Source organism: Dermochelys coriacea, chromosome 2 (genome assembly GCF_009764565.3).
Source record: "Dermochelys coriacea isolate rDerCor1 chromosome 2, rDerCor1.pri.v4, whole genome shotgun sequence".
NCBI classification, from domain to species: Eukaryota; Metazoa; Chordata; order Testudines; family Dermochelyidae; genus Dermochelys; species Dermochelys coriacea.
In genome coordinates this window covers 116,267,104-116,292,634 of record NC_050069.1, presented here as the reverse complement: position 1 = coordinate 116,292,634, position 25,531 = coordinate 116,267,104, and the positions used below count along the sequence as shown (strand labels likewise).

At 43.3% G+C, this 25,531-nt stretch overlaps 1 protein-coding gene across 6 annotated transcripts in view; it reads right to left on the bottom strand.

Moving 5' to 3' along the window:
* The window catches only part of MAK (male germ cell associated kinase), a 65,538-nt gene that overhangs the window by 2,690 nt on the left and 37,317 nt on the right, over positions 1–25,531 (bottom strand). For 4 of the 6 annotated variants that reach the window (XM_043508340.1, XM_038393010.2, XM_038393009.2 and 1 more), the window contains 2 exons: positions 11,616–11,747; positions 2,379–2,486 (listed from right to left, as the gene is read on the bottom strand). In XM_043508340.1, the coding sequence (XP_043364275.1) occupies positions 2,379–2,486; positions 11,616–11,747 (240 nt within the window). Of the gene's footprint in view, positions 1–2,378; positions 2,487–11,615; positions 11,748–20,210; positions 20,816–25,531 lie in introns of those variants that run through there. The other 2 variants (XM_043508341.1, XM_038393011.2) reach the window with 2 other exon arrangements.

Sequence of the window (25,531 nt, the reverse complement as noted above, 5' to 3'; positions counted from 1 at the left end):
TAGAAAATAAAAGGAAGCAACAAGAACAGAAGCTTATGTTATAGGGAGAAGAAAGTAAAATGCTACAAAAAAAGTAGTATGCTAACCAGAGACGTTAGGGAGAGAAAAAAAATGGTTAGGGCATCCAGTTCTTTATTATCTATCTGCCAACACAGTACTGTCCCCTACAGCAGTGCTACTCGAAGTGGTGGTCCGTGGACCAGTGCCAGTCTGCGAGCCATCGGCTGCTGGTCTGCGCGCATATTGGGAAAAAAAGTTGCCGGTCCCCTACATCAGATAGCTTGAGAAGCACTGCCCTACAGTATGTATTATTACGATTTTGTTCAGTCTAGTTTTAAATGTCCCAAGCAATGGGCTTCCTTTACCTCTCTACAGAGATGTTTCCATAACCTAATTAATTTGCCAAAGTTTTTTTTTTTTTTCCTTTTGAGCAACGTTGTAGCCATATTGGTCCTAAGATATGAGAAAGACAAGGTGGGTCAGACCATGTCTTTTATCAAACCAACTTTTGTTGGTGAAAGAAACAAGCTTTCCAGCTCTACAGACCTATTCTTCAAGTCTACATTTTTCTTTCTTGATATTTAAAATAAACCTTCCATTTCTTATCATCATCTTATAACTTTTAGTTATGGCCCCTTGAATCACTCTAAATGATCCCTTTCCATGCTTGGCATTCACAGCTTTCAAAAATGTGCAGCCACATGTTCTCCTGTGAGTAGCTGCCTTCTCCAACCTGTTACAGACCAACATCCACAAACTGGTGAATCAAAACTCATCCCTTCTTTGTGTTTGACTTTATTAACCAAGAAATCAACACTAAGATAATGAAGTACAGCTCAAATCTGTTCCCTAGGCTTTGCTGCTCCTAGGGTTCCTACCTCAGGACTGAGCAGCCCACACCCTAGTTCTTTTCTCTCTCTATGGCTATTTTTACACTACACACTCCCTTCAGTACGTAGAATAGATACACTGCATGTACCCAGCACAGGTATAAATAACAATGTAGACGACAAGGCATGGTTTAGGTGAATAAAGACATGCCTTAACCCTCTGGGTATGTACCCTACATGGATCTCTATAAGCCCAAGCACAGCTTACCCCATCTACACTGCTATTTTCAGTAAGTATCCCACTGCCTCCTGACAGAGCCTTTCATTGATTTGTATAGCTACACATGGCAGTGTGAACACAGCCTGCTTTACACTGCAGCATGTCGCTACATGTATCCTACATGACAACACCAGTGGGGTGTAGAGTAGATGTACCTTAAAGAATCATTCCCATGTCCCTTATAGCTGGATGGAGTAATGAGCCACCTGAAATAGTGAGTCAGCAAAGCATATTTCATATTTTTAGTGGGAGCAAAACAGGCCAACAGATGGGGTTTTCCAGGCACCTACTGTCAGCCTGTTACAGTCCCTTTAACTGTAATGATGATTCCCATTGAGTTCCTTTAGGGCCTGATCCAATTCCCACTGAAGTCAATGTGGGGGCTTTCTGTTGATTTCAATTAAACTTGGAGAAGGCCTTCAATCATTCCTCACAAGTCAGTTCCTCTGTTCCTGATAATTTTTACTGGTCTTCTCTGAACTCCCTCCAGTTTGTCAGTATCTTTCTAGTGCCCAGAATGTGATGTCTATTACAGATGAGATGAGGTAACAGTTATATGCAGTAAAATTTTGTATTGGTCTTCAACTGCTAAATACATAAATACTGCAGGATAAAATGTAACGGTTCCTTTCACATATGCTTTAGTACAATGCAGAACTACATCAACTGTAGTTATAGTCAGTCATTTATATTACAGAAAATAGAAGTCAGACAAAATAGCCTAGCTACTTTGACATTTTCTTTAACACAGCAGCATTATTTTTTGTAATATTCCACTCATCCAACACTATATTCTCATCTCAAAGCCCAAGGATTTACATGACCAACTCCCACACAATGAGATGAAAATACAACAAAACGCCTCTTAAATGCCCATGCAAGGAGACCAGTCAAAACAGGCTGTTTAGCAGAGGGTCCTTTATTTAAAAAATATGAAAAATAATGCTGAAATCTTTGGGGCTACTTTAAGATGGAAGCTTAAAAATTTGAATTTATTACTGATACCATATATCTGACTTTGTTAGTGGAAGGTCCATGCCATTTTGAAATTGTAACCAGTCATATCCTCATTAAATGTCGATCAGCATAGCTTCATTGTGTTATGTCAATTTACACCAATTGATTTACACCATTACAGATCCAGTCCAACATAGCAAGTGCATAAAAAAAAACCCTCTTAAAAGCCCTCCTTGGAAATTATGGGAATTGAACATCCTTCCCTGTACCTACGGTGCAGTACATGATAGGGTTATAGAGATGCTTCTTACCTGATGCTGATGCACCAAGAGGAGCTAGTTGTATCCTTTGTCCAGCTGATCCAACTTCTTTTTTATGAAAGGAAGGGATATATCCTCCAGACGGGTTGTAAGCAGCACCTACAAAGCCAAGATTTTCATTGAATCATAGGACTGGAAGGGACCTTGAGAGGTCATCTAGTCCAGTCCACTGCACTCATGGCAGGACTAATTATCTAGACCATTCCTGACAGGTGTTTGTCTAACCTGTTCTTAAAAGTCTCCAGTATGGAGATTCTACAACCTCCCTAGGCAATTTATTCCAGTGCTTAACCACCCTGACAGTTAGGAAGTTTTTCCTAATGTCCAACCTAAACCTCCCTTGCTGCAATTTAAGCCCATTACTTCTTGTCCTATACTTAGAGGTTAAGAGAAACAATTTTTCTTCCTCCTCGTAACAACTCTTTACATACTTGAAAACTGTTATGTCCCCTCTCAATCTTCTCTTTTCCAGACTAAACAAACCCAATTTTTTCAATCTTCCCTCATAGGTCATGTTTTCTAGACCTTTAACCATTTTGGTTGCTCTTCTCTGAACTCTCTCCAATTTGACCACATCCTTCCTGAAATGTGGAGCCCAGAACTGGACACAATACCCCGGTTGAGCCCCAATCACCACGGACTAGAGTGGAAGAATTACTTCTCGTATCTTGCTTACAACACTCCTGCTAATGCATCCCAGAATGATATTCGCTTTTTTTGCAACAGCATTACAGTGTTGACTCATATTTGGCTTGTGGTCCACTATGACCCCCAGATCCCTTTCCGCAGTACTCCTTTGTAGGCAGTCATTTTCCATTTTGTATGTGTGCAACTGATTATTCCTTCCTAAATGGAGTACTTTGCATTTGTCCTTATTGAATTTCATCCTATTTACTTCAGACCGTTTCTCGTTTGTCCAGATCATTTTGAATTTTAATCCTATCCTCCAAAGCACTTGCAACCCCTCCCAGCTTGGTATCAGCAGCAAACTTTATAAGTGTACTCTGTATGCCATTATCTTAATCATTGATGACGATATTGAACAGAACTGACCCCGAACTGATCCCTGCAGGACCCCACTCGTTATGCCCTTCCAGCGTGACCGTGAACCACTGATAACTACTCTTTGGGAACGGTTTTCTAACCACTTTTGCACCCACCTTATAGTAGCTCATCTAGGTTGCATTTCCCTAGTTTATTTATGAGAGGGTCATGCGAGACAGTATCAAAAGCTTTACTAAAGTCAAGATATACCACATCCACCGCTTCCCCCATCTACAAGGCTTGTTACCATAGCAAAGAAAGCTATCAGGTTGATTTGACATGATTTGTTTTTGACAAATCCATGCTGACTGTTACTTATCACCTTATTATCTTCTAGATGTTTGCAAATTGATTGCTTAATTATTTGCTCCATTATCTTTCTGGGTACAGAAGTTAAGATGACTGGTCTGTAATTCCCTGGATTGTCATTTCCCTTTTTATAGATGGGCACTATATTTGCCCTTTTCCAGTCTTCTGGAATCTCTCCCATCTTCCATGACTTCAAGGATAATCGTTAATGGCTCAGATATCTCCTCAAGCCAGCTCCTTGAGTATTCTAGGATGCATTTCATCAGGCCCTGGTGACTTGAAGATGTCTAATTTGTCTAAGTATTTTTTAACTTGTTCTTTCCCTATTTTAGCCTCTTCTGATCCTACCTCATTTTCACTGGCATTCACTATGTTAGATGTACATTCACCACCAATCTTCTTGGTGAAAACCAACACAAAGTAGTCATTAAGCACCATTGCCATTTCCACATTTTCTGTTATTATTCCCCCACACACACACATTGAGTAACAGGTCTACCCTGTCCTTGGTTTTCCTCTTGCTTCTAATGTATTTGTAGAATGTTTTATTGTTACTCTTTATGTCTCTAGCTAGTTTGATCTCATTTTGTGCCTTGGCCTTTCTAATTTTGTCCCTACATACTTGTGTTGTTTCTATTCATCCTTTGTAATTTGACCTAGTTTCCACTTTGTGTAGGGCTCTCTTGATTTTTAGATCATTGAAGATCTCCTGGTTAAGCCACGGTAGTCTCTTGCTATACTTCCTATCTTTCCTACGCAGTGGGATAGTTTCCTCTTATGCCCTTAATATTGTCTCTTTGAAAAACTGCCAACTGTCTTCTGTTGTTTTTTCCCCTAGACTTGCTTCCCATGGGATCTTACCTACCAGCTTCCTGAGTTTGCTAAAGTCTGCCTTCTTGAAATCCATTGTCTTTATTTTGCTGTTCTCCCTCCTACTATTCCTTAGAATCATGAACTCTACCATTTCATGATCACTTTCACTCAAGCTGCCTTCCACTTCCAAATTCTCAACCAGTTCCTCCCTATTTGTCAAAATCAAATCTAGAACAGCCTCTCCCCTGGTAGCTGTCTCCACCTTCTGAAATAAAAAATTGTCTCCGATACATTCCAAAAATTGTTGGCTAATCTGTGCCCGGCTGTGTTATTTTCCCAACAGATGTCTGGGTAGTTGAAGTTCCATCACCACCAAATCCTGTGCTTTGAATGATTTTGTTAGCTGTTTAAATAAAAACCTCATCCACCTCTTCTTCCTGGTTAGGTGGTCTATACACTGATGTACAAAGTTTTAAACTTTTGAGCTTGATTCAGGCAGCTAACAGATCTTTATTTGCTCTTCATGGTCACTTTAAAGCTTATTCATGGTACAAAAACCATGCAAAGTATCAATTTTATATAGGAAACTGATATCTGTTTAGAAAATGTGTGCATCTTTACTTAGAGTCCAGCTAGGATACAAAGGTCTAATCTACATTACAAAGTTAGACTGACTGAAGTCGACTTGTTTCAATCTAGTTATGCATATGTCTGCACCTAAATCTCTCCCTCACTGATCTAACCACCACATTACAGTGACACAATAACACCACCTCATTGAAAGATGCAAAAGCATGTTCCACCTTCCATTGACACAGTGTGAGAGTAGACATTGAATCACATGTGTTGACCCTAACAGTTCTCCCGCAGCCGTCCCACAATGCCCCTATGTCTCTGCCAGTGGTCATTCTGGTCACAGTTTGGAACTCCACTACCCAAGAGATAGAGACTGGAACCCACCCTCTCTCTTTAAAATCCTCAGCATGTTTTTGAAATGCCTTTTCCTAATTGCCCATCCTGATAAACACTCCTACAAGACCACTTCTGTGAGCATGCAATCATTCAGGCCCACACAGTCCTGTCTGGAAGAGCTATTAGACGCATTCCTGCCTGGAGCAGGAAAGAAGTCATGGATCTCTTTGGCCTCTGAGGAAAAGAAACTGTACAAACACAGTGAAAGAGCAGCAAGAGAAACAGACATCTGTGAGCAGATTGCACAGGCTAGTCTCAGCTCTGTTGTGCCCTCCCCACACCTCCCTGTACAGGAGTCAGCAAAAGTGGTACTCTTTCTGCCAACCTCCTCAGATCTCCATCCAGGGCAGGGCTGAGAGCAGCTGAAACAATACATACCTCCCCAACCCATCCCACACCAAAATGCAGATCAATAAAGAATGACACAAAAGTCCAGATGAAAGATAAACCTTTAATAAAACATGTCCCTGGGACATTACCCAGGGTACAATATGGACTGTTGGATAGCATGTCCCCTCAGTTCTCCTGCCTGGGGTCCATTTTACACTGCTTCGCTATGAGAGCAACCACTCCTAGCCCGCTCACACACAGCCTCCAGCTTGTAAGTTACCCCCAGCTATACTGCAAGAGTGCTTCAGCCAGCCAGCCATTCTTGAATTATACTGTAGATCAGCAGTTCCCAAACTTTTGAGAGTCATGACACCCCTTATCCCTGTCCGCACCCTCACCCCTTGGAGCTGGGGCTGGGAGTGGGGCTGCAGCTCAGGGGGCGAAGGGGTGGGAGAAGAGGACAAGGATAACGGCACTGGGGTTGGGACCGGAGCTGGGGGCGGGTCTGGGGCCGGGAGCAGGGTTGTGGCCAGGGACAGGAACAGAGCCACAGCTGGGCTGTGGTGGGGGCTGGCAACTGGGCCCAGAGTCAGGTGCAGCTCTGCTCCCGGTCTTGTCCACAGCCTCGGCCCCAGGTCGGGAACAGAGCCATGACCAGTGGCCGAAGTTGGGTGCTGGTGTGGGGCTGGGAGTAGAGCTGCGCGAAGGCTGGAGATGGAGTCAGGCACAGGACCAGGAGCCGGGGATATGGCTGGAGGCAGGACTGGAACAGAGCTGGGGGCAGGAAGGGGTTAGGTGGCGCTCCCTCCCCGCCCCCATAGGGGCTGACCCAGGCCCTACTGCTTCACATTCCTCCACACCTCCTTAGGGAGACGCGCCCAACAGTTTGGGGGCCTCTGCTGTAGAGCGACACCAGCAAATTCCCCGTCCTAGACTTCCCCCAGAAATCTGCGTCTTGTACTGCCAGTACTCTCCTTGACAATAGAAGCTCATATAAAATCCGTCATTTCATTAATAGACTCTGTCATGGTATCAGCATATGTAAGGGTGTACCAGGATGTGACCCCTGCCCCTCACAATGCATGCATGGCTCCTCATGCAGGGCATAGCCACTGAGCAATCTGAAGCAAGTAACGGAATAATCCAAAAATATGAATACCAGATATTATATTCCTTAGGTATTATGCACCTGTTGTGCCAGAAAACAGTCCAGGCTGTGTGATGCTTGCAGTGAGTACTGTGTGAGGCATTCTGTTTCACATCAATATTCTCCACACCTTTACACTAGTGTGATTTCACTGCAGTAAATGCAATTACATCAACATAAAATCAGTGTAACCAGGTGGAGCTGCTCTGCACAGTTGCAGCTAGCATCTGCTTAGCAAGCTGCAAAGGCATAAAAACATCTAGTGTAGATGCATGTGCTTCTCCCCTAGAAAAATTTCCCAGCAATAGTGCAGTCACACAGGTGGCAGAACAGAGCAAGTGCTAATATAGACAGGATTCGCTGCATCATGAAAATGTGCATGTGAAGCAACCCTAGTGGAAACAAAAGTCCTATAAATGCTGGCACTGTAAGCACTGTTTCATGGAAACTTGCTCTGACCTTGACAACAACAGGACTCTCTTGTATACACTGGTGTTAGCAACTTTGGAACATTCTGGCCACGTAATTTTAGTGTGCACACAGCCTTTTATATAATCAGAGTTTATCTGTAGTACAGAAAAATACTTATAAATTTCCCCCCATTATTTTCTTTTCTCCTTCTACTAGGAACTCTCTGTCTTAGTGGAAGAACATAGCAGATCAAATAGCAGATCTCCCACCACCAAATTGTTAAAAACACCGACCAACATTTTAACTGAATAATTTTAAAATTCATAAGACATACTTCAGAGCAGAAAGCTATGCAAGGGTGTGCCTTAGTACAGCACCAGTGCTGTGGTGCTTAAGGCAGTTGGCTGAATGCAGCACACCAAAAGCCTATTACTGCAGAAGCTGTTGTGGTTTATTATTATGGTGGTGAAATACTCTCTGGCTTCAGAACAAGGCTAGCACCAGGGCACAAAGATTCCAACAAGTCAGACAGCCTTAAATATTATTTAATAACTATATGTCCAATTTCTGTCCTCAGATTTCCGAGGCTGCACTAATGTAATTGAGGACAGCCTACTGGGTGGTTTTCAAGTTGGCCTAAGTCCTAGGGAAATGACTGCCCTCCCCTCCCACTGTCACAGGACCGCCTCCACTAAGGACTTGATCCTGAACCCACTGAAGTAAACAGTAAAGCTCCCATTAACTTTAATGGGGCAGGATCAATAACTAAGCATGTTTACTAGAGCTTGACAGATAGAAAAAAGATGTGGCCCAGTATTTCAGTATGAAACACTAAAAGGATTCTTTAAATATGTTCATATATTTGGAGTTCACCTGCTTGACACAAACTACTGTGGGCGAAGTTCACAATGGGGAAAATCCTTCAGCCTGCTCCATGTGCAAGTAAACAATCACAGATTGACTGACCCCAGCTGTGTCCTCAATCTCCCCCGCCATTATAAGAGAGTTTATGGAGTCCAGCTCAGTGGCAAGCAGATCCCCTGCATTCCCTCCCCCCTGCACAGCAAAACCAAAATGATCCCTCTGCAACTGGTATCCCTCATTTTTACAGGGAGGGCAGGGTTTGCCACAACATGGAATAATAGTGATTAAAACTGAAACTAAAGTGTAAGATCATTTGGAATGTATTATACAAGAGCAACCGTTACAAGAAAAGCAAAATAAGAAAATGCATGACATAACTATGAAACCTGCAAAGAATCATCTATCCCAAGCTATAATTGCCATAAATTACCTTTTGGCGCCTCTAAATTTTCATTCAACCTTTCTTTGCATGATAGTTTTTCAATTGGTTTAATTATGTTTTCTTCTGCAGAGAAGGCAAAAGAAAGAAAGAAAGAAAGAAAGAAAGAAAGAAAGAAAGAAAGGAGGAAAAGACAGTCCTTCAGAAAATGTAGATGAAGTACTGATTAGGTGATTTATAAACAGAAATAGGGGAAAACACTGAAATCAAAACAGGTGAGAATGAGTGTTTAAAGTACCTTTATAACTATGACTTCAGTCCTATGTTTGCAAAAAGGCTTACCCTAAAGTAAGAAATGCTGCTACTGAACTCACCACCAGGTTTCTACTCAAGGGAAGCAGAATATAATTGATCACCAATGTAAATATAATAAATCACTCAAGCATGGTTAGCTAGTCAGACTGCAGGCCTAACTGAACCTAATCCTATAAATCTGCATAGAGAGAGTGCCTCATAATTTGAAACTAAAATGCTCTTAAATTGTTATGTTTTATGGTTACACTGAGGGAACGGAAAAATACCATTCCAAAGTAATAAATTTAATTTGGTTATTTCATCAGTTAAGGGGCAATGACAATTTGAATTCTAATAAATAAAAAAAAATTAATGACTAAATAAAGTAGTTTCCGTTGCTATACCTGCCTTTGGGACCCCCTGCGAATGTTTGTGTTTTACCAAACATATTTTCATGCGTCTTTCTTAAATGTGTTTTACCCTGGTGTTGTTGTATAAAAGAGCTAGACAAGAAACTGATGAACTATAAAGGAGAAATGGTGAAAATTGCTTTGGAAAGTCCTATCAAATGCACAAAGTAAACAAACAGAAAATAAATAGTATTTCTTCTCTAAATTCTTTCAGTTATAGTTATTGGAGGTAAAATTTTCCAAACAGAAGTGGGATTTTTAGGTTGATTGTGTCCATTTCATATGTTTGCATTTCATTATACATATATATATATAATGCACTGATTTTTAGTTTATCTGGAACAGAATTATTCAGCTTCATTTCACATTCTTATAGCCTGGAGCCGTGATCTTGTCCGATTTCATAAGCTAAAATGGATTCAGGCAGGTCACTACTAGGACTGGAGACCTTCAAGAAAAGCCCAGGTATTCAAGGAAGTAGGTCCACTGGTTCTTTAGATGGCACTCTCCTACGAATCAATACTGAAGCATTACCCCATTATGTTATTAAGGGGAAAAGTACTGTTGATTGAAGGGGTCTTCTTTCGATAAAAGGTTAAAGTGAAGTCACTGAAAATGCCATGGCACTATTTAAAGGAGAAAGGGTGGTTCAGGTGCTAGCCTGAGACTGCAGACCTGACCATGCTCCACTGAAGACTCACTACTTGTCCTAAATGACTTGCCCAAGGTCAAGTTTTTCAAAAGTATTTAGGTTTAGAGATGCAGAGACGTGCCTACTGGGATTTTCCAAAGCACCTATGCAAGTTAGGTATCTAACTCCAATTTATTTCAATGGAAGTTAGGTGCTTAACCTGCTTCACCATTCTTGTAAATCCCCCTAGGTGCCACTCTGCATCTTTACGCATCTGAATACTTTTGAAAATCTGGCCCTTTGTCTTTCAGTCTGCCTGTCTCATGTCCCCGTTTGTAGTATCCCAGTTTGTAGAATAGGGCTAATAACACCACCGTACTGCACAGGGGTACTGTGAGGATAAATACATTTTGAGGTGCTCAGAAACTATAGTGAAAGGGTCACGTAAGTACCTATGATAGATATTTGAAAGAGATGCCCTCATATTGTGTCAAACATTCCAGTGTGGGTAATGACCTTCTTCCTACCAAACACTACTCATGTAATTTCAGACAGATAGTATGTGCTTCACTTTCAAACAGAAAAACCTGTATTGTTGATGGCGCAGATTGGCTACCACACTCCCCCTTATTAGACGGGGGCATGGCAGTTGCAAGGAAGTGAGACCTCTACATAGTATTTAAAACTCAAAGATCCTTCAGGATGAAGACTGCTACAAAAATTTTAGGGCCAGATATTCAGTTGGTGATGTAAATCAGCATAGCTCTGTTGAAGTCAATGGAGGAACACCTAACCACACCAGCTGAGAAACTGGTTCTAAATTATTACTTTATTATCTAAAATCATAAAAAGTAACAATGTGGTCTTATGGTTAGAATACAGGGCTGGGAATCTAAGAGTCCTGGTCTCTAGTCCTGGCTCTGACATTAACTTGCTAAGAGATCTTAAACAAGTCATTTGTGCCTTATTTTCCCACCTGTAAAATGGGGATATTGTACTTATCATACAGTTCAGTAGTTGTGTGACGCTTAATCAGTGAAAGCCAGACTCTGCCATCCTTACTCATAGTGTGAAGTATATCACTCCAACAACCTTATTGAAGAAAGCAGGATTACTCGTGCAGTAAAGTACTATTTCGTTTGAGGAAGTTGGCAGGCTCAGTGTTTGAGAACTGCTTTGAGATCCGCAAACAAAGCACCGTGTAAACATTATTTTTATGATATGAGCTCAAACCCAGCATCTTTTTTTTGTTTTTTTCCATATGAGGGACTGCTCTTTTACCCAATATTCCAGTTCAAATTGACTAGGAATAATAAGGTCAAATTATTTGCTTAAATTAACACAGTGAGTTAATGGCTCTGATGGATTAGAACTCAAATTCTTCCTGGGAGAGCTTCATAATTGGATTTATATAGCATGTACTTCCTCCACACCCTGAAATAAAAATATATACCTTGGCATACAAATATAGAGTACACTGTTCTTTTCAGGGGATACACATTCTAAGAGAAAAGCAAGAATACTGTGCAACAATTGGAAGCTAGAAGACCTTACCTAAATTAATTTTAAACAATAAAAATTAAAACAAAATAATCCAATTGTACTTATTGTAATTATGAATTACCTGCATTCGTTCTGTTAAAAGACAGACCTCTTCCAGTAGGCCCTAGTGGTTTAGAAAACAATGAATTGTTCCAGATTCCTTGAGAGCCTTCTTTACTGGCTGCTACTAAGGAGACATTCTTAGGATTTACACCTTGGAAAAGCAATAAAATTTTAAAGAGTGTGAATGTCAACTTCAAAAGACAACGTATTATGCAGTTAAAATCTTAAGAATGGAAGAACACCTTAACAGTACATTAAAAATATTTAGACTTTACATGATGTTACAAAGAACTAAAACTTTTTTCCTATAACTCAAAGAACAATGCATGCTGCTTAGGTTTTACAACTGAACCCTAAAAAAAGACTAGTACAGTGAGAATTGCAATGATGAAATATATAAGATAAACTTTTAACAGCTTCAGAGACAATTGATCTTAACCTTGTAAAAGTCTGCCTTAATGTGAGCTACTATAGTTAAATGAAAGTCAAACAAAATACTAAAAATGTAGTAAAGTTTTTATGGCAATCAAGTAATTAACAGCCATGTGTTATGTACATAAAAGTTAAATTATGTGCTACCAAGTGCTGTATTTCCCAGATGAAATATAAAACCATTAAACAGTTACAACCAACAAAGGGGTATGCAAAATATTAGGCTTCCCACGACTAAAAGAAAAACTGGTACTGTATTTCTAAAACACAGATGTATTGAAAGAGGTGGATGTGATTAAACAGCATGAAAGCAGCACCCAGATCTAGCAGAATTAAATTAACAGATAAGTGCCCACATTTAATATTTAGAAAGACCATTAAATACCATTTTTTTTAAAAATCTGCCTTGGTGCTATGATTTTCTTACAAGCTGAAGTTGGTTTCTATTTTTGGATGAATATATTCATACACTCCTCGTATCAAAAATGTGGCTCTGAACCAGAGGAATATTAGAAATGTCCTTGAAAAAGGAAGGAAATTGAGATTATTTATCAACTGAGCTATCTATAGGTAGACACATATTCTTTAGAGATTAATATTCGAGTCTTTGGGCCTTCATCTGAATTAAGGAATTGACTTTTTTCTTCCCAGCAGGGAATTCACTGGAAAGGCCTCAACTATACTTTTTGCAAAGTGAATAACAAACTCATTTAGTTGGCAAATGAAGATTATTTACCTATAACTGAGATTCTTTGAGATGGACTCTGCATATTGTTGTATCAACCAGGCAAGGTACTAACAAGCTTCAACAGGACTTTATTATCAAAGTGGAAACCTCTTTACCAAGCTGCTGCTGCACCCTCTGTAGCTTTCTCCCAGCCTCTCAACTCCTCCCCCTTCCTTCCTGTTTCCTGTCCTTTCAGACTCCCAACAGCCAGTGCTCCCAATTCTAATAATTACAAGCAACATCTAAATGCCACATTCCCTCCTCTCTTAAGAAACTCTCCCAATTAAAATAAACTTTATTGTTCTAACCACAGGAACAAATATTAAACAAGACACTATACTGTTGGAAGAAATATTATACTGAAAACACTGTAGATACTCCATAACATAGTCTCTAGTCCAGACAGGTGGTCATCTGGGTCTGACAGGCCGTCTCTCAAGCCCTGGTTCCAGTGCAATGTCTTGTTGTGTTCAACTTATGGTGAAGTCATCCAATGCAGACAGGGTGTTGGCCCAATCTCCTCTTGGTGCATAGGCAGATGCAAGATAAGAAGCATTCCATACGCGACCATCAGAAAGTTGATAGGTGTAAGGTCCCTTCTTCTCTATGATTTTAAGAGAAGCTGAGAATTTATGGTCCCCTTTGCATAAAATTCCAGGTTTTTGTATTCTAACGAAGGAACCACTCAAACTTTGGTTCCTTAGCACCCCACCGCTTGTCTGTGAAAGCCTTAGACTTTGCTTGGTTCTGTTCAACTGTTTTTCTCGCAATATCCTTGTTTGGGGCATCAGGTCGTGCCTTTAACAATCCAGCAATGTTCAGTTTAGTATTAATCTGTTTCCCATTAAGTAACTCTGCGGGTGATCTTTGCGAGGTGGCATGTTGTGTAGCCTGGTATGCTTGCAAGAAATCAGTAGTGAAGGGTATCCACAATCGCCCTTCCAGTTTAGCCATTTGCAAACTTTTTCAAACTTCTGTTAAACCGTTCGATTTCCCCATTGGCTTGAGGGTAGTACAGGGATGACCTTCTGTGTAAAATGTTCCACTGTGCTAGAAAAGTTTCAATCTCCAGGGAAGTAAATTTACGACCATTATCTGAAATCAGTTCTTTGGGGTTACCTTCCCTGCTAAAAACTGAAGAGAGGAACTTAATTACTGTAGCAGAAGAGATTTGCAATGTAAACTCTACCTCAGGCCATTTACTGAAATAGTCTATTAAAGTGATGGCATAAAGGCAGTCAATTGGAGCAGTATCAAAGGGTCCTACAATGTCAATCACCACGTTTTTCCCCCATGCAGATTCAGAAAGAGGAACAGGCTGTAATGGAGGGGTACATTTCACTGCTGTCTTATCATGCATTTGGCAAGTGACACAGGATTTTATGAGTGCTTCAGTTTGAGAGTCCATCCCTGGCCACCAATACAGATCCCGTAGTCGTCGTTTGGTTCGGACAATTCCTTGATGAGTATCGTGTGCCAGGTGTACGAGTTTTGACTGTAATTCTTCTGGCACAAGGAGCCGGTGTGTACCTCATAGCACACAGCCATCAAAACAAAGAAAGTTCATCCCAAACTCTAAAATAAGGCAGCAAGATTGGGTCACGGTTTTTAGGGTGACTGGGCCATCTCTTTGTCAGAAATTCCCGTCGTTTTTGTTGAACTGGACACGCTGAACAAGCAGCTTGAAATTGTTCTCTTGTAACTGCAGTGAGAGCACTTGTAATAAGCGCAAGCACTACATCCTCATCCTCCAGTGGACCATCTGGTGAAGGCAAAGGCAGGCGAGAAAGGCAATCAGCGACCACATTTTGGTTTCCAGGCTTATATTCCAGTTCCTAATTGAAAAAGAGTAGTCTTGCAGACCATCGAGCAATATGGTATCCTGCTCTTCCCAGTCCTTTCGTGGTGAGCAACGTCGTCAAAAGGCTGTAGTCTGTGCACAACTTGAACATGCGGCCCCACAGGTAAGTTCTCCATTTTTCAGTAGACCAGACACAAGCAAGTGCTTCTTTTTTGACTGTAGAATATTTTCTCTCAGCATTACTTAGTGTCCTTGAAGCAAATGCAACAGTCCTCTTTGTGTTGTCCTCTTGCAGTTGTGTGAGAACAGCCCCAAGTCCATAATCAGAAGCATCAGTAGTTACAATTGTGGGCAATGCAGGACTGAATAGTGCAAATACTGGACTATGTACAATCAAGTCTTTCACCATTTCGAAACTAGCTTGTGCATCCGTTGCCTACACTAAGGTTGAACTTCTCCATAGTAATTTCCGTAATGGTTCAATGACGGAAGCATAATTGGGAATGAATTTTGCATACCAGGAGGTAAGACCTAAAACGGAACATAAGGTTTGCAAATCTGTTGGAGGAGGAGCACTTGAAATTCTCAGGATATGATCTGGATCAGGTTTTAGTCCAGCCTGTGAAATTGTATCCCCCAGAAAGGAAAGTTCAGTTTGTCTAAATTTGCATTTGGACCTATTGAGCTGGAGGCCTGCTGTGCTGATGCAGTTTAGTACAGACTGCAGGTTATTGTCATGCTCCTCAGAAGTATTTCCAAATATGATAATATCATCCAGATAACACTGAACTCCATGTGGATTCTTCAGAATCAATTACATCATTTTTTGAAAGGCACTTGGGGCAAATGCAAGACCGTATGGAACACGTTTAAAATGAAATAGTCCCTCATGTGTAATAAATGCTGTGAGGGCTCTGCTATCTTCATGCAACATAACCTGGTGGTATGAGCTCTGCAAATCAAGAGTAGAAAACATCTTTGCTCCACGGAGTTCTGCAAGTACTTCTTCTATGTGAGGAAGAGGATGGCTGTCAAATCACAACAGCTTTATTTGGCTCCCTAAAGTCCACACAAAGGCGAATGCCTCCACTCTTCTTCTGCGTCACTACTTTAGGTGAAACCCATTCCGAGGAGTCGATCTCTTCAATAATGTCCTTTCGAACAAGTTTTCTAAGTTCCTCTGAAACAGCTTCCCTGACTGAAAATGGTAAGCGCCGTAATTTCTATCGTACAGGCATCGCATTATTCCTCATTTTAACTTTATGCAGAAACCCATAAGCACAGCCGAGTTTCTCCTCAACTTGGTGTTGGGTCCCAGCTGAAACTGGTGTGTGTACCGCAAGAGTGCTTTGCTGAGGAAGATCAATTCGTCCATTAAACTACCCTGAGATTTAAAGCAGCCAATAAATCTCTGCCAAGGATAGGAGTGCCTTTTTGGACAACATAGAACTCTGCAGTTACACAGCAGTCACCAAAAATAACTATTATGGCAGGCAGCCGGGTACTGGAATATGGTTTTTCAAATAGCACACCAAGTGAAGTTTGGGTTCAGTAAGAGGCACATCTTTAAAGTAATGCAGATAGATGGAATTAGGTAGTATAGATACTGCTGAGCCAGTGTCCAACATTAGCTGAATAAAGTGTCCTTTGCCTGAGGGTCTGATGGAAACATTTATAGAGCACTTCATCTGTTCTGGAATATGTGCAGTAGTGATTTTGTCCACGCTCAGCACAGTAACATCTGGTATTGTAATTGCATGCACCCCTTGATTGAACTGGCTACTGCAACATACTTTAGCAAAATGTCCAATCTTTTTGCAATGATTGCACTGAGCTACTTTTGCCGGACATCCTGTGTAGGTTGCAAGGTGTTGTGGGGATCCACAGCGAAAATATGTTTTTACTGTATTTTGAATTTGCTGATTTGGTGGTTTTTCATTAATTTTCCTCTTGCAATTGTGGCTGCAGTGGTAGTGAACTTTTCTGCAAAGGAGTCACCACCTGGAATGTGCCTTCTGTATCCATGCTCATTATTTTGGCTTCAGCTGTAGCTGACTCAATCTGAGTAGCAATGGTTATTGCTTTTTCTAGTGTAAGTTGTGGTTCTAGAAGTAAGCGTTCTCTTAAATGAAGCATGGTTGTTTTCTCAATGAGCTGGTCTCTAATCATCTCATCTGCCATATTCCCAAAATCACAAATTACAATCAGACTCCTCAGAGAAGCAATATACTGCATTATAGTTTCCTCTGGTTTCTGCTCACGCTGGCGAAATCTGTAGCGATTAGCTACTACATTCACTTTTGGCACAAAAAAATTCTTTAATACAGTGAGTGCAGTCTCATATTTATCATCTGCAGGGGGAAAAGTGTAAAATATACATCAGTGGATTAGCAGAGCACTCTTTCTTACTTCAGAAATCTCTGTAGCACTGATTGCAAGCAGGTAAGTTTCAATCATATGGATCCAGGTAGTAAAAGCAATTGGAGGCTCACCTGGGCTTTGCAGAAAGGGTGGAGGTGGGTTCAGAGGCAGAAGATCCATCCTTGTTGCCAAAATGTTGTATCAACCAGGCAAGGTACTAACAAGCTTCAACAGGACTTTATTATCAAAGTGGAAACCTCTTTACCAAGCTGCTGCTGCACCCTCTGTAGCTTTCTCCCAGCCTCTCAACTCCTCCCCCTTCCTTCCTGTTTCCTGTCCTTTCAGACTCCCTACAGCCAGTGCTCCCAATTCTAATAATTACAAGCAACATCTAAACACCACACATATTCACACTTATGAAATGCTTTGACTAATGGAACCAAATGGTAGCGCTCTAACTAGCAGTAGCCATTGCAGTGCTCACGCACCTCCCTTATCCCTCCCATCAGTGAGAGTCTCAGGGCAAAGGTATCAAGGAGCGTGGTGCTCCTGCCACTTCATTTGTTTGACCTATGACTCAAAGCCTGTTGGTAAGTAGGACTCCAAGGTAGTGAGGAAAGGTAGACAGGAATGCCGATATGCAGAGTCCACCTCAAAGAGCCTCAGAGGCAAATACCTTCATTTTTCTTTCAAGTGTCCTCTGCATACTCCCACTTCTGACATAGCTTAAGCAGTACTCTGACCCAGGTGGGTGGGATGAAAGAATGCTAATTGAATAAGGACTGCAGTATTGCCTTGTCAAATCTTGCATCAGATCCAGGGCTGTTCCAGACACCAGTGTTCCAAGCAGGTGCTTGGGGCGGCAGTTAGAAAGGGGCCACAGTTCCTCCGGTCGCGGTGGCAGCTTCTCTGTTCCGCCTGCCGCGGCGGCAATTTGGCGGCAGCTTCTTCCTTTTGCCATCCGCAGCGGCAGTTTTTTTCACTGCTTGGGGCGGCAAAAATCGTAGAGCCAGCCCTGATCAGATCTAAATACTATTCCTTAGATTTAGAGAAAGTATAAACAGAACTCCATGTTGCTGCCATAAAAATCTCTCATAGGAACATATCTAGAAAAACCCACAGAGGCTGCCTTCTATCTAGTAGAATGTGTTTTAATTCCCTGAGGAATGGGCAGCCCCATCAGTTTATAAGCTTCATTAATACATACTCTAACACTAGCATTCGTACAGCTATAGCTTTCCCCTTGTTCTTTCTTAGGGTATGTCTACAGTACGATATCATTTCGAAATTATTCTATTCGAATTTTCAGAAGCGATTTTATACATTCGGTTTTCTGTGTGCCCACTAAAGTGTGTGAATTCAGTGGAGTGCGTCCACAGTACCGAGACTAGCATCGAATGTCGGAGCAGTGCACTGCGGGTAGCTATCCCACAGTTCCCGCCGCCCATTGGAATTGTGGGTTAAGCTCCCAGTGCATGATGGGGCAAAAACATTCTCACGGGTGTTTCTGGGTATGTGTCGTCAGTCACTCCTCCCTTCGTGAAAGCTACAGAAGACAATCGTTTCGCACCTTTTTGGTGTGCAGACGCCATACTGCTTTCAGACGGTGCACTACTGCTCTCCCACTACTATGAATCCACCTAGCATTTCCTCTCATTTTCCTCTGTAATCTCTAGTATCTACTCTTTCTCTTCCTCATCGAACGCTTCCGCTGCCAACTCTGCTCGGCCATCGTGAACCGAGCAGCACAGCTTCCGCCGCCAACTCTGCTCTCCCGCTCTTGCCGCACTACCGAGCTTCTCCATGTTGTCTGTCCTAGGCTCCCGCCTCCGTGAAAGCTACAGAAGACAACCATTTCCTGCCTTTTTTTGGCTATCGTGAACCGAACAGCACCTCTTCCGCTGCCACTCTGCTCTCCTACATTTCACGCCCTTTTTCCAGGACTACCCGTGCAGGCGCCATAGCCATGGCGCCTGCTCAGATCTCCACTGCAGTTTTGACCATTGTAAATACCTCGCGCATTATCCAGCAGTATGTACAGTATCTGCAAAAACGGGCGAGGAAGCAATGACAGCGCGATTACGATAGTGATGAGGACATGGACACAGACATTCCTAGAAGCATGGCGTGTGGTGATTGGGAGATCATGGTGGTGTTGGACCAGGTTCATGCCGTGGATTCTGGGCCCAGGAAACAAGCACAGACTGGTGGGACCACATAGCGTTGCAGGTATGGGATGATTCCCAGTGGCTGAGAAACTTTCGTGTGCGTAGGGCCACTTTCATGGAACTTTGTGACTTGCTGTTCCCTGCCCTGAAGCGCAAAGACACCAAAATGAAAGCAGCCCTCACAGTTGAGAAGCGAGTGGCCACAGCCCTGTCGAAGCTTGTAACGTCTGACAGCTACCAGTCAGTCGGGAATCAGTTTGGAGTGGGCAAATTTACTGTGGGGGCTGCTGTGATGCAAGTAGCCAATGCAATCATTGACCAGCTGCTATCAAGGGTAGTGACTTTGGGAAATATGCAGACCATTGTGGGTGGCTTTAATGCACTGGGGTTCCCTAACTGCGGCGGGGCGATAGACAGAACGCATATCCCTATCTTGGCCCTGGAATACCGGGGCGGGCCAGTACATAAACTGCAGGGGGTACTTTTCAATGGTGCTGCAAGCACTGGTGGATCACAAGGGACGTTTCACCGACATCAACATGGGATGGCCGGGAAAGGCGCATGACGCTTGCATCTTCAGGAACTCTGGTCGGTTTGAACAGCTGCAGGAAGGGACTTACTTCCCAGACCAGAAAATTACTGTTGGGGATGTTGAAATGGCTATAGTTATCCTTGGGGCCCCAGCTTACCTCTTAATGCCATGGCTCATGAAGCCGTACATAAGTACCCTGGACAGTAGTAAGGAGCAGTTCAACTATAGGCTGAGCAAGTGCAGAATGGTGGTAGAATGTGCTTTTGGATGTTTGAAAGCGTGCTGACGCAGTTTATTGACTCAGTTAGATCTCCAAGAGTAATTGCTGCTTGTTGTGTGCTCCACAATATCTGTGAGAGTAAGGGGGAGACATTTATGGCGGGGTGGGAGATTGAGGCAACTCACCTGGCAGCCAGTTTCACACAGCCAGACAACAGGGCGAATAGAAGAGCGCAGCAGGGCATGCTGCACATCAGAGAAGCTTTGAAAGACAGTTTCATGACTAGCCAGGGTACAGTGTGACAGTTGTGTTTGTTTCTCTTAAAGTTACCCACCCCCTATATATATGAAAGGAAATAAAGTCACAATTGTTTAAAAAACATTCTTTATTATTTGTTGCACAAAACATTGAGAGAAATCAGAAGCTAGACGGCGGGGGTGGGGTATTGGGATAGGAGGGTGCAGGAGGAGGGAAGGACAAGTCCAGAAACCAAATTAAAATTTAGGATATGCCAGCTTTCTGTTGCTTGTGCAATCCTCTGGGGTTGACTGTGACCTACTTGTGTGGGTCCCCGTAGCCTCACCCTCTGTATTCTTGGGCGCCTGGGTGAGGAGGCTATGGAACTTGGGGTGGAGGGAGGACAGTTATACAGGGGCTGCAGCGGCAGTCTGTGGTCTTACTGCCTTTCCCACTTTAGATCCACCATACAGCGGAACATGTCAGTTTGCTCCCCCATGGGCTTGACCATAGCATCCTGCCTGCTCTCATCACTCACATCCCTCCTCTCTTCATATTCATGTAACGCTTTACGCTACTCCGCAACTGTTTGCCTCCTCACATTCAGCTGGGCCCTATCAGTGCGGGAGCACTGCATGAGCTCGGCAAACATGTCATCCTGAGTTCATTTTTTCTGCCTTCTAATCTGGACCAGCCTCTTGAATGGAGTAGATAGGGGCTGCGTTGAAACATTTGCACCAGCTGCAGGAGGAGAAAAAGAGAGGGTAGTATTTTAAAAGATACATTTTAGAGAACAAAGGGGACACACTTTCTCAGTGAAACAGGCAATTCATAGTACACAGCACATGTTCTTTCTGTACAAGGTCACATTTTGCCTCATACTGAAATACCTGCCATTTTGGTGTAAGCCATCACATGCGGCCGGGCAACAGAATTCAGCTTGCAGGCAGCCATGGTAAGCACTAGGGGCATGCGGGGTTCTGCTTCTTCCGCATTCATTTCAATGCTTTCAAACTGCCGGGCCCCCTTTCCCATAGCAAGCAATGCCTGGTGGGTTTGCCATATAAAAGGAGGGTCTGCGGCTCTCTGGGATGATCGCTTCACACAACACCCTTCCCCACTCACACACACACCTACCGCGTGGCTCCGATGAGGCTCTGAGTAGGGATGAGCCCTTTAAACTAAACGCGAACAGCCCAGCGCAGCTGGGTTTCCCCCACCCCCCACTGCGTGGCTCCGATCAAGCTCTCACTCACCAGAAGTGCCTTCTCCAGGGTCATGGTCCGGGAGCCTGCCTTGGGAGTGGGGGGAGGCTATTGGCTCCAGTATTAAGAACAGTTCCTGGCTGGGGGGCAAAAATGGATTTCCCCACTTGCCGCCTGTGCACTGTCCTCCTCCTCCAAAAACTCATCCTCCTTGCTCCGTGCTACTCCCCCCCTTGCAGGTGTCCACAAACAGTGGTGGGGTAGTGGTGGCGTCAACCCCCATAATTACATGCAGCTCATGGTAGAAGCGGCATTTATGGGGCTGTGACCCAGAGTACCCATTGGCCTCCCTGGCTTTTTGGTACACTTGCCTGAGCTCCTTGATTTTTGTATGACACTGCTCTGTGTCCCTGGAGTAGCCTCTTTCCGTCATGGCCCTGAAGACTTTAGCGTACATATTAGCGTTTCTTTTTTTGGAATGTAGTTCTGCCATAACAGATTCATCTCTCCAACATGCGATGAGATCCAGTACCTCCCGTTCGGACCATGCTGGAGCTCATCTGTGAATCTGGGACTGCATGGTATCTTGCGATGGTGGACTCTGCATGGTCGCCTGTGATGGTGGACTGTGCTGACGGTGACCAAACAGGAAATTCAAAAGTTCCCGGGGCTTTTACTGCCTACCTGGCTAGTGCATCAGAGTTGAGAGTGTTGTCCAGAGCGGTCACAAGGGAGCATTCTGGGAGAGCTCCCGAAGGCCAATAACGTTGAATTGCGTCCACAGTACCTGTAACCCGGAACTGCGATCTCGATTTTAGCGGTACTCCATTTGCCGAGGTGGAGTACAGAAATTGGATTAAAGAGCCCTTTAAATCGAAAAAAATGGTTTGGTCGTGTGGACAGAATCAGTTTTATTTCGAAGTAACTCGGCTAATTCCAAAACAACCGTGTACTGTAGACCAGGCCTCAGCTGATAAACAAATTTAGGGACTGTCTAAATACCAGGCAAAAGCCCTTTTAACACCCAGAGTATGTAATTTATCCTCTCCATTGTGAGACTGGAGTTTGGGAAAGGAAAATTGAAGGATAAAATTGAAGACTAGTTTATATGGCAATCTGAAATCACTTTTAATAAAAATCAAGGGTGTGTACAAAGCACTACTTCATCTTTATGAAAAATAGTGAATGATGGATCAGCCTTTAATGCACGTAGTATATGTCTTGCATAGGCGATGACTATAAAAAACATTGTCTGAATAGACAAACAAAATAAATTACAGTTTGCCAAAGGTTCAAGGGGAGGTCCCATCAATTGTGAGAGCACTATGTTTAAATTCCAAGATGGCATGGGATGTCTTATTGGAAGGTATAAATTATTGAGGCCTCTTAAGAACCTCTTAGCTACATTATTAATAAATATTGATTTGTTCTCCATAGGTACATGTTGTGCTGATATGGCTGAGAGATGAACCTTTACTAAAGATAGTGAAAAAGCCGTTTTCTTAAGTGACAATAAATATTGTAAAATTTAGCTGGATTGCTGCTGTACATGGATCTTAATCATACACAGAAGTCCACAATAAAAATTGCTTATTTTTCTTAATCCAAAATAGAGCAACCCCCCATCTTTTTGTGTGTGTCCCTCTAATACTCCTTCTGCAGATCTGGTTCACAATTCATATTTTCTTCTTCTGATCCAAGATTATTCTCAGTTCAGAAGGTACTGGAGATAATACTACACTTAGCTGGATATGGGACACTGGAGAAAAATTCTCTGGGGAACCAGAATGCTTTTTAAGTGATGTCAGTAGAGAAGAAATTCTAAATTATTTTACATGAACTCTCTTTTCCAGAAAACACATATCTCCTTCCTTTTCCATTACTATTAACTGAATCAACCTCTGGCTGAACCAGGGACATATCAGATCTATGAATCTGTGCCTTGACTATTAACTGCTGCAGTACCACACTACTACTAGTCACTAGTTCCATAGCATTCTTTCATCTCGATGGTTCCTTGAAGTCTCACTTTCAGAACCAGCTCATCCGGATCTGAGGAAGAACATCTCCTCACCTTCCTATGAGGATATATGTCAAAGCACTGGCTCCTTAAAAAAATACTTGGTTTAGAGGCGTCTTTTTCCTGCAGATTGGCTATTTTCACAGAGACTGACACAACCAAGAACTGGAAAATGATGCCTACCCTACCAGCTGAGTCACTACCAAAACGTAAAGTATTGGCTAAAGTATTGGCTCTAGACATAGAACCTCAGGAGGATTTCCTTTTCTGATCTTTATCACAGGGACTCCTAGCAATAGGAACAGAAGAAGAAGACGACTCATTCAGTTTCCAGCAGACTTGTCCAGTGCCACTACCAGTCTGTGGGCTTTCTTAGCTCCTGGCCCTGTTCCATTTCCAAATGATTTCGCCAACACTGCTTCTTTTAAAAAAGGATTACTTGAAGTCTATTCTGTCTTTCTTTGCTCTTGTTGTGAACATTCAGCAAATTGAACACTTAGAGGGTGACTGCCAGATATATCCAAAGTTACACATCTTTTGAAACTGGAATTGTTCTTCAGTTCCATGCCAAGTAAGGAACTGTATTACTCTATTACTATAACTATATAAACTACTTAAAACTAGCTAACTAATCACAGATCTGGGAGGACTCCAGAGCTCCACACAAAAAGCGTTCAGCCAGTTGCAGCTTAGAAGGAACTGAGGCAGCTGGAGCACCATGCTCCTTTATTCCCTTGCCCTGGAACGCTCAATGTTCACTGAGGGAGGGGTGAGGGAGGACATGAGTGCCCCAACAGCTATTGCTAGCTAGAGTTCTACTGGTCAGAGCAGGGGACACTTGAAGGAGAACCAAAAGCTCCTTTTCAAGCTCACAAGTTGATACAGAAATGAAAGTAACAGTGTAATAGAAGAGTGGAGATGAGTAGTATGGCACCAGAGATCTTATTACAGCATATTTTCAGAGACAACTACTTATAGGTAAACAACTCCCCTTCCTTTCTTAGCTTCCTATTCTTGTTCCTGGTGATTAAAGAATTTTCCTATTATTTTGTAGACAAAATTGCTCAGATTTCAATTGAGCTGCCTATCTACTCCCAAGAAAACAGAAGCGTGTTGAGGGGACAAATATTCATTCATCTTCTGTGCTTGAATTTCAGACAAATCAAAAATCATTCAGATTATCAAGGTGGGGGATGGCTTCAATCTACAGCCTCGGAGTTGGACAGATTAGCACGGTCCACTGATTGGACAGATCCTAGAAATCTGTTTGCCAAGGAAATATGCAAAATTTGCATTTTTACAGAGGATCTTTAGTTTTTACTCTGGCTGCCCAGCTCTGAAGGCAGAAAAGAGAACAGCGGCTGCTGGCTGGTCGCACAGCTGTGAAGGCAGCGCCACCAGAAGCAGCAGCACAGAAGTAAGAGTGGCATGGTATGGTATTGCCACCCTTACTTCTCCATTACTACTGGCAGTGGCTATGCTTTCAGAGCTGGGCATCCGGCCAGCAGCTGCCACTCTCCGGCAACCCTAGAGAAACTAAAGTTCAGTGTTTCAATAGTAGACTCTACTCTCAGTTGAGATTGTCAGCCTTTCCCTATAGTTCAGGGGTGGGCAAACTTTTTGGCCCAAGGGCCACATCGGGGTGCGAAACTGTATGGAGGGCCGGGTAGGGAAGGCTGTGCCCCCCAAACAGCCTGGCCCCCATCTGCCCCCTCAGAACCTCTGACCCATCCAACCCCCCCCCACTCCCTGTTCCCTGACTGCCCCTACCTCTATCCACATCCCTGCCCCGACAGGCCCCCCAGGGTCTCCCACACCTATCCAACCTCCCCCGCTCCCTGTCCCCCCCGACTCCTATCGACACCCCCACCTCCTGACAGGCCCCCCAGGACCCCACTCCCTATCCAACCTCCCCTGCTCCCTGTCCCTGGTCTGCCCCAACCCCATCCACATCCTCACCCCCCTGACAGGCACCCTGGGACTCCCACGCCTATCCAACCCCCCCCCGTTCCACATCCCGACCACCGCCCCCAACCTCCGTCCCAACCAACCGCCCCCTGCTCTCTGTCCCCTGACACCTCCTACCCAACCTCCCCCTGCCACCGTGCATGCTGACGCCACCCCCTTACCATGCCGCTCAGAGCAGCAGGACCTCGCAGCCCCCCTGCCCGGACAGAGCAAGCCATGCTGTCTCCGTGGCAGCATGGCTGCAGGGGAGGGGCCGGGGGCTAG